General features: G+C 46.3%; 1 protein-coding gene across 1 annotated transcript; it reads right to left on the bottom strand.

The window, feature by feature from the left end:
• Nucleotides 1-1,083: 1,083 nt before the first annotated feature.
• Nucleotides 1,084-3,489, bottom strand: LOC147665672 (E3 SUMO-protein ligase KIAA1586-like). Its single transcript, XM_086949607.1, has one exon. The coding sequence runs from the start codon at nucleotides 3,487-3,489 to the stop codon at nucleotides 1,084-1,086; it is 2,406 nt and encodes an 801-aa protein (XP_086805733.1).
• Between the last annotated feature and the right edge of the window lie 6,080 nt (nucleotides 3,490-9,569).

Here is a 9,569-nt window from a genome sequence, read left to right as displayed (position 1 = left end):
CGAAATTTCAGCAAGGGAGCCTTCCTCATAGTAAGGTTTTGATAGGAGGGTCCCTTGCCTTGTGAACATTTTGAAAAAGATTAACTCAAAAGTGCATTTAAAGCACAATGTTGTAATAAATTAACTAAAATCACTAATGCATTGAAAAGGGACCATTTCAGTGCTGTATGTGCTGATTTGGTGAGAAAGGAGTACAATACTGGGGTAGGGTATGTATGCCATTTTTAACAGTCTATGAATTCTAAGGTACAACTTTTACATAGCTTATGTGCCAAAATGAACCAAAATGTTGTTCAAACACTCTAAACGGAGAAAGTGAACAACATCATGCAATGTACTTGAATTAGTCAGTCATCATGGCACTTCCAGTGGCCGAAGGGGTATGTGATTATTCAGTACACTAGAGTATTTTGTTAGAGAAACAATTGAAAAAAGAAGAGGATTACCAAGTGGGCTTGTTACTATAGCTTAGACCCTGGGGGATAGATGTGCATTTATTAGACACAGATTAGTTAAATAAAATATGGAACTATGCAGTTCTGTATCACACAGACACAACAGATTAGAAAAGAGGCATATATTCCAAATATGACTTTTTAATTCAAGAATTGTATCTTACCAGAAAGCTCAGCAAAATGTAATCTCCACCAAAAGGACCTAGAGCTACCTAGGCCAAAGGACTAGATAATGACGAGGCAGTTTGAATTTCACAGTATTGCAAGTCAGACTCCTAGCTATTAGTGCAAAATGGCCATAGTCAGTCTGTCAGTGCCATACAAAATGTAAACCTATAAAGACAAAATAATGTAACATAAAGCATATAAATACAAATAAATATGTTCTAAAATGAAAAAGCAAGGTAAATCTTATAGAAACAAAATAAATTATATAAATTATAATAAATATAACATCCAAACCAAGAGACAGCTATAAGAAAATATTAAATAAATTGACACTGTCAATCAATGCAAATAAATAACCTATATAAAGTACACAACAATTAAATTTCCCCAAAAGTCCAGTAAAGCCTAACTTTTTTAAAATATTGCAATGACCCATTTTTCAGTTACACTGGGCTAGCATCTATTTTTCTAGAAAAGCCCACACACAGTCTAAATCACTTGTGCATTCCAAATCCTCCTCTTTCCTTGCTTTACTCCTAGTGTCATCAGCTGCTCTCCGCCCTTTTGCAAGCCATGACTGAACATAGGGGATTGGAATTGGATTGAATCTCTTAAATGGTGGACCAACAAGATTTAAAAACATTAAAGAAGATATTGTTTCAGTCAGCAATGATGCTCTTGTAGATGTGCAAATGAGATTCATTTGAGAAAAGCCCCGCTCACATTCTGCAGTACTGATAGCAATAGTGTGCAAAGCCATCAAAAGCTCCTTGAACTGCCTTTTAATTTCTTTTCCTCCAGATTCTTTATACTCTCTGTACGCACGTATAGTTTCTCGGCTGGCAATGTTGAATCTTTTACACAGAGACTCAATGTCACTTTCACCATAAAGAACAGGTAGCTCATCAGGCCAGTACTGTTTGTATAAAACTTTCACTTCGTTAATCAGCGTCTCATAGTCAGCCTTTTTGTCAGCAGAATTAGTACCGCCTGTAGACAACAAACGATTTCTCAGATTTTCTGCAAGGCTACGAAAAAACTGCCCCTGTTCAATGATTTTGTCAGTGGTCTTTCCTTTGTGCAGCATCACACCCTGGAATATATTTTCTTCCATTGCCTTTTTACACTGTGAGAAATGCTTTCCTTGCCGGTCTACCATTGCCTCAAACACTGCTATTTGCCGACAAATAGCTCGATGGGCATCAATGATTGTAGAATCACGTTTCTGTAACTCGAGTGATAACTCTGATAACTCCTGAAGAGCATCATACATGAGGCCAAGATTAGCAACAAACTGGATAGATGATAATCGCCTTTCTAGGCCGGTGTACATATTTCGATTAGAACTGTCACGGGAAGCATCAACAGCAGCACTAGTAAAATGCTTGTAGAGAGCAGGATAAGCATTCCAAACAGCTTCTACTGTTCTAAAGCTTGATGCAACCCAACGAGTATCTAACACTCTACCTATTCTGCAGAGCTGAATGTCAAGAACTTCTGCACACTCCTTGAGCTCCAAACGGTTTTTAACAGATGTGGCAAACAAAGAATATAGCTTGTCGAGTAAGTTTTTGAAGTGATTTGTAGCGCCAATATCTTTCATGACATCATGAACGGCAAGTTCCAGGCGATGTGCTGAGCAGTGCCAGGCTACAATATTGGGAGAGATTTTTTCTTGCAACCTCTTTATAACACCACTGTGACGGCCAAACATCACTGAAGCGCCATCACAGGCAACTGAAACCAGGCATTTGGAGAGAAAGTCCTCACTTATATTAATAGGATCTTTTTTTAGAGCAGACAGTAAACTACTTACTATGCCGTCAGCTGACAAATCACTCAGCTCAATGAGGTCAACAAAAATATTAGCTGGTGAGTCCATGCCAGGTAGCTGCATTCGCATGTACACAATTAAAGAACTTTTCCTATTTAACGCAGTGCCTTCATCTAGTAAAATACTTATTTTTGGGGAAAGTTCAATAATTTGAGCAAATATCTTCCTCTTCATTTCTGAGGATATGTGGCGTTGTATGTTTGAGCAAGCTACATTCGAGTGCAAAATTCGACCCATATCCAGTCCATTTAACTGGTGGCAGTCTATCTCTGTTTCAAAACCATACGCTGGCCTGTTCCGCTTTGCTTCCTTATAAGCTACACGGAATATTCTGGATGTTGATGACATTTGTAAAGATTGAGCTTTTGCAGTTACTTGCAATAAAGAATCTTTTTTTGCATTTTCTAAGATTTTTAAAGTTGCAAAATGAGCCTTGCTTTGTGCATGTTCCCCAATCTTTTTTCTCAATGATTTTTGCTGTTGTCGTGGATTTGTGCCATATGCCTTCACAGTAGAGTCAGTCCATTCTTTGGACAATTTCATTCCCCTGGATTTCTCAGCACCAAGATCACGGACTTGGCAACACACAGAACAGCCAAGGTTAGTGCCTTTAACAATTAACCACGGATGCTTGCGTTGGAAATATATCTTTTGATCGTGTTTCCAACCTTTAGGAAGAATGCCTTTACTAAAAACTGTGCCTGAATGTGGTTTCAGCGATAATGTGTCAAATTGTTTGCTCGTGCTTGGAGTTTCCTCGGTCTCACTCTCAGCAATCTCCACAGCATGATACTGGTCATCTCGGAGAGGACTATCTTGTGTCTTTTCTTCTGTAGGTGTGATAACGCTGCTGCTAGTAGTGGTGTCCCTCTCATCTTGTGCCTTCTCTTGCACTTCATCTTCTGTGTTGTTCCCTTCATCCACCGGAAGTACATGGTCTTTTTTAGCTACTTTATTAGTAGGCTCCCCATCGTCTTTGGGCTTAAATTTTGTGAAGTAGCTTGAAATCTTCTTCTGCCCACTGTGCGACATTCTAGGGAAGCAAAGTGAAATAAAACATGCTAGACATGTGCGAAGTGTGATGTCAATTCAATTAAGTAATAATACATGCACAATTATTTTTTTTTGCAGTTTGCTCCAAAGAAATTTATGCATCTGCACATATATTACCATCTACTGTCTACAACTGACTACAAGTATAATCTTACTTTGCCGGGTTTGCCCACCCAAATTCAGACCTTTTGCAGATGAGCACTCACTGAAAAGAGGCACAAAGTCTTTAAAGTTTGCCTCACTTTTAAGCTTTGGCTTCCTGTAGCAGTAGCATGACAACTAAAGCAGGGTAAGGTGGAAGTGTGCAAAGTTAGTTACACACTGTGATTCACAAAAAGTATTCATTAATTGACACTCAAGGCCAGAATGGGAACCCAAAGCAGCCCTGGCAAGTTTTGTTTGACCAGCCCCCATACAGTGCGTAGCAAGCAAGCTTAATGACTGCTAGAGATGTTTGCATGGGGGTCATTCTCCCCTCAAGAAGATTTTTTTGAAGAGAAAAAAACTAAAATGGTGCACAACATATTTAGCTGTATCAACTTTCAAAGCATAGTAAATTGTACACCTAAATGAGGACGTGCATAGCCACCAAGGCCAGAAAGCATGGTAATCTTGGAAATGTCAGACAAAGGCACCCAGGCTAGAAATCATGGAAATGTTACACAAAGGCACCCTGGCTAGAAATCATGGAAACGTCAGACAAAGGCTCCCTTACCCTCATCATGCACATTCTCAACTCATATACCAACATCACTTCTTGGTGCAGAGCCTGCTCAGGTGACTGATTGCCATTGGTTTCTTTGCAAGCAAGACCACCACATATTACTTCCCCTTATTTAACCCCGGGCCCAAACTCTATTACTTCCCCTCCTTAATACCAACTCCTCTCTTATGTTTGATGATGAGGGCGGCTCTTATGCGACTTGCAGCTCTTCCAGGTAATCTCATACATGATACATCTGCCCTTAGCAGGCAATTCTGGCTCTGAGTCCACTAACTCTCTTGTAAAAAGGCACCTGTATTGACAGGACTGGAGGTGGTCATGGGGGGTTATTAGCACCAAAATCATCCTGTACTGATTCCACTTCCAGGCAGCCTGCAACTGCGCAACAAATAGCTAGTGAGTGCATACTGCTGGCAACAACAAACATGATTGTGCATGATGCATCGATTCGTGATGATCAAACTAGCCTAAAGCCAGGGCATCAGTAACAACATTTAAGCAGTGTGACTTCCGAACATAAAAAAAGTTAATCTGTAGGCCTCACCTGCGCATTTATTATCCATTGCTATTTGCTTAAAAAAAAAAAAAAACAGCCCTTAATGTAGTAGTGTAACTTAAGTCAGTCAGAACATTTGCGCATGTTGCAGCTTGCCTGGCACAGCCCCAGGCCGAACCCCCACAGATTTTATGATATTTGAAAAGGAAGCCGAATCCTGCCCTGGGCCTGTAACCTGTACTGATTTCACCCAGGCAGCCCGCAACTGCGCAACAAATAGCCAGTGAGTGCACACACAACAAACCTGATCGTGCATCGATTCGTGATGATTAAACAACTACCCTATGCCAGGCAGGGCATTAGAAACAACAACATTTAAGCAGTGTGTGACGTGACGTCCGAACATAAAAAACTTAATCTAAAGGCCTCACCTGCGCAGATTTATTATCCAGATTGCTTAAAACCAGCCCTTTAATGTAGTGTAACTGACTGTAACAACTGACAAGTAAGAGGTAGAAGATTTGCGCACCACACGCTGCAGCTTGCCTGGCACAGTGACAGCCAAGCCAAGCAAGCCCCAACCCAAACCCCCACAATTTTATGAGCGTGCCCGGCCTGAAAACGAAACCGAATCCTGCCCTGGGCCTGCATCTCATCCTCTACTGCTTACAGGCAGCCCACGGCACAACTGCGTAACAAATAGCCAGGCAGACTTGACTGAGTGCACAGTTGCACACTAAACATGATCGTGGTGGTAAGTGGTCCGTGGGCTACAGAGGTGATGCGCTGGAGTTAGGGTGGGGACGTGGTATCTTATGTCGGGTGAGATAGGAGGATGCGCAGACTTGGGCAGGGTGGGTGAGGTTTCACCTGGAGGACGGCGTTTGAAGGCAGAGCCTTTGAGGTGATGGTCAGTGGACAGGGTGGGGTGTAGATGGTGAATGTTGAGACAGCCTTTGACATGCTGGACTGTGAGTAGGGTGGGTGTGGTGGGGTCGGAGTGGCTCTGCTGGGTGTGTGGGAATGCCGCCTTCGAGATGCTGGACTGTGAGATTGGCTAAAGAGCTGGGGGGGGTCTGTGCGCCTCTGAGGTGCTGGTCTGTGGTCAAGGCAGGACTGGGTCAAGGTGGCGTAGATGATGGTCTATGTAGTGGGGTGGGCTGTGGTGCTGAGGGCACAGTCCCTAAGATGGTGGTCTGTAGACGGGGTGGGTTCAGAAAACACTGACTGGAGGCGTGGGACCACACCTTTGAGAAGTTGATCTGTGCTGTGGGCAGGCCAGGGTGGCTGCGGAAGCACTATCAAACGACAAATCGGTGGCGTTTAAACTTGTACAATGTACATGAATAACATGTTCGTTAAATGCCATGTTTCGAAGAGCACCACAAACACATGCAGGTGACGTGAGGGTGAAAGAGCGCGCGCGGTGGCAGCCCGTCACATACCTGGCCCTGGCCTCCTTTCTGCGTGGCCTACGCCGTATCCAGTGTGACCCACGTAACATGGGTAAAAGCAGTTCTTCCACGGGTGGTGATAGCGCGTGCTAGTGCCACTTGCAAGGCGCCCCGGGCCGAGACGATAAAGTGCAACAGTACTGTCACAAAAGCCGCCTTGTGGCCCATGGTTGAAAGGAGGAGCCAAGAACGGGCACACAAAAAGCAGAAAGCAATCATTCTAATAAAAAGAGCTGTTTGGGGCCTTTTCTCCTTGTGATGCAGAGAGAGGAAGGGGCAAAGTAAATAAGCAGCGCAGCTGCGCGCGCAGGATCCAGCAACACAGCTGCTCCGGCTAGCAGCTACTGCCGGCCCGGCCGCATGCTGTGTGTAGTTTGGAATGGTCTGTGGGGATTGGGGAAGGTGAGCTATGAAGCTCTGAACTGCGGGGCGATCTCATAGGGTGTGCATGGCCTCTGTGTGAGACATGCATTCGGTCAGCCTTAGGTGCAAAGGGTGTCTGTGAGAGGGGGGGCGCCGGGCGGTCTTCAAGATTCGGGGGTGTGTAGCTGCGCTGTGCTGCCAGGGTGGACTCCCGTTTGGTGCCGGTGTGATGGCTGAGAGTGCCCTGCTCTGGCGCGGGTTTGCTGGGGGGAGGATGGGGGGGTGGGGCTGTTCGGGGCACTGATGTACAATGTGTGCTGCTGCTGGTAACGCGCCGGCGCCTCGTGATGGAGGGGGCGCTGCCTTAGGGTTGGGTTGGTTGGCTGACTACAACAAATCATATTCTCACCGCATTTCCAAAACCATTACTGAGTGAAATGATATGTGATGCATTGCACACACGTAGGCATTTACATTACATCAATAGACAATACATTTCCAAATGGCTATACATTTAAACGTGAGTACTCCTAGAGAGCTGCAACAGTAGCAGATTTACAAGAGTACTCTTGTAATGTTTTGTTTATTTAAAATAAGCCGAAATTTGATCCAAACGCAGGGCTAAACCTTCAGGGCAAATGTCTATCTTTCCTTGTAATCTAGAAGTACATCTCAAAATCACCATAAAAATACCATTATCCAACGCATCTGAGAAGCATGCAGATTAAGCAGTATAGGTGTGCTGCCAACTCTTTTCTCATTTTACTTTTCGATTATTTGCACTTTGCAGCCAGTAAATTAATGATAATTTTTAAAAAAAAAAAAACGTTATCCTGCGCGCGCCTGCGGCCCCCACCGCCCCCAGGCCCTGCCTCGCCTCGCCTCACCTCACCTGCCCACCTCACTCACCTGCAGTGCCGCCTCAGCTGCTGCCCTGCCTGCCTTATTTCAAATTCGGCCGGCGCCGGCCTACCGTACCCCCAGGGCCAGGCCCTGGCCCACCGCCCCAGGCCATCTTGTCCCTGCGGACCCTGCCTCCTGTCCTTTTCTCATTTTACTTTTCGATTATTTGCAGCCAGTAAATTAATGATAATTTAAAAAAAAAAAACGTAATCCTGCGCGCGCCTGTGGCCCCCTGCCCCACCGCCCCCAGGCCCTGCCTCGCCTCGCCTCACCACCTCACTCACCTGCAGTGCCGCCTCAGCTGCTGCCCTGCCTGCCTTATTTCAAATTCGGCCGGCGCCGGCCTACCGTACCCCCAGGGCCAGCCAGGCCCCCCTGGCCCACCGCCCCAGGCCATCTTGTCCCTGCGGACCCTGCCTCGCTCGCCTCGCAGAGTCGCACCCAGGTCCGGTCGCCCTCAGGGCGGCTCACCTGCTGAGCAGTGACGGTCAGGTGTCGGTGTCAGGTGAGCACTCGCAGTCGCCGGCCGCTCCCAACTCCGAGTCGAGTGAGTCAGTCCCCCGACCGACTCGGCGAGTCCCTCACCAGCAACTTTGGAGTTTGGGCGGGCGAGGGTCGGGAAGAGGTGCGGACGTGCGGTTATGCAGGGGCGGGCAGAGAGAAAATGCGCGTGCAATGCATTTTGCATGCAATCATCTGCGCACGCGTCACCTCCTCTGGCGCGCACAGCCCCAACCCCCGCAGCAAAGCCCTGCCCAGTGCCTGCCCCTGGCCCCTGCAACTAGGCTGCAAAAAGAAACAAAGTTACAATTTCCAACGGCAACTCGGCAAGTCCCGGACTCTCCCGCCCAGGCGGCGCCGACTGGGGCCCTGATCCGCGCCGCACCTGGGGAAGTGGAATTCCGAATTCATTTAGTTGACTTGACTTCTTCTGTCTTCTTTAACTAGAAGTAACTCCAGTCCAGTCAGTCAGTGCCACTGCCTGCCTGACAGTAATAATACACAGCAGCGCCACACTCTCTGTGCCTGCCAGAGAGTCATCATCACCACGCACGCACCAGTCAGTGCTGCACTGCACACGCAAACAGTCAGAGACAATGAAAATGAGGCAGAGAACAGGTGCACTTTAATGCCGAGTGATAGACCCGGCCCCCATAATTAAGTGCCGGTGCTGAGCACCGGCAAGCCCCGGCTCAAATTAAGCCCTGCCTTCGATGCTCATGACGAGCTCAGCTCGTCATGAGGTACACCTCTAGTACGCTCATGACGAGCTGAGCTCGTCATGATTGCATTGTTTTCTGAGTTCTTCATCACAGCAGGGGAATTGCCGCAGTAATGATGGTGTTAAACAGGACCACATAGGAAAGGGGGAGGAGGACTGGCCATCCTACTAAGAGAGGACTATAAATGTGTCATCTCCCCCTTCCCATCCCTGATTATGAAAGTTGCCAATTCTCCATCACCCTCTCACCTACACATACACTCTCAGGGGTATTAATTTATGGGCCACTTTTACACGATCTATCAGACACTCTGGCCAGCCTTCTGGTGAAGAAAGCACATATAACGATCCTAGAAGACCTAAGTTTCCATCTCGAGGACCAGAATTTCCCGGATGTCAAGAGGCTGTTGTATGATCTTAAGGGGTTACAACTAACCCAATTGATCATCCTTCACACATCATAAGGGGCATATATTGGATACTTTAATCTCTAACTACCCCAAGATTGCAACATCCCCTCGAGTACCCATGCTGTGGTCAGACAACTTCCTCATTCCTTTTACTCTTAGCATGAGGGATGCTGGAAAGAAAAATCCACAACACTCAGGGACTACCAAGGAACTGGGAAAGTTTATCTCAGATATTTGGGGGGAATGCTTAATCGCCTCTGCTCCCAGGATACAAGGAAAGGTCGAAGAAGCATACTCCTGCTGGGAAAGCTGGGTTACTCGCTCATTGGATAGGGGGGCACAAAAACGATTCTCCGACCAAAAACATCAGCTAATAAGGCAGCTTGGTTTAATGCAAACCTGGCATCATTAAAGAAAAACTGCAAAAAATTGGAAAGGGAGTGGAAGAAGAGCTACTACACCAAACTCAAAGCTTCCTACAAGGCAG

The sequence above is a fragment of the Lissotriton vulgaris genome, unplaced genomic scaffold (genome assembly GCF_964263255.1).
Source record: "Lissotriton vulgaris unplaced genomic scaffold, aLisVul1.2 SCAFFOLD_11231, whole genome shotgun sequence".
Taxonomy (NCBI): Eukaryota; Metazoa; Chordata; class Amphibia; order Caudata; family Salamandridae; genus Lissotriton; species Lissotriton vulgaris.
This window is presented reverse-complemented; position numbering and strand designations above follow the sequence as displayed.

What these genes read in the sequence shown, in the direction of transcription:
- LOC147665672 (XM_086949607.1), bottom strand. Translation starts at nt 3,489, where the DNA reads ATGTCGCACAGTGGGCAGAAGAAGATTTCAAGCTACTTCACAAAATTT.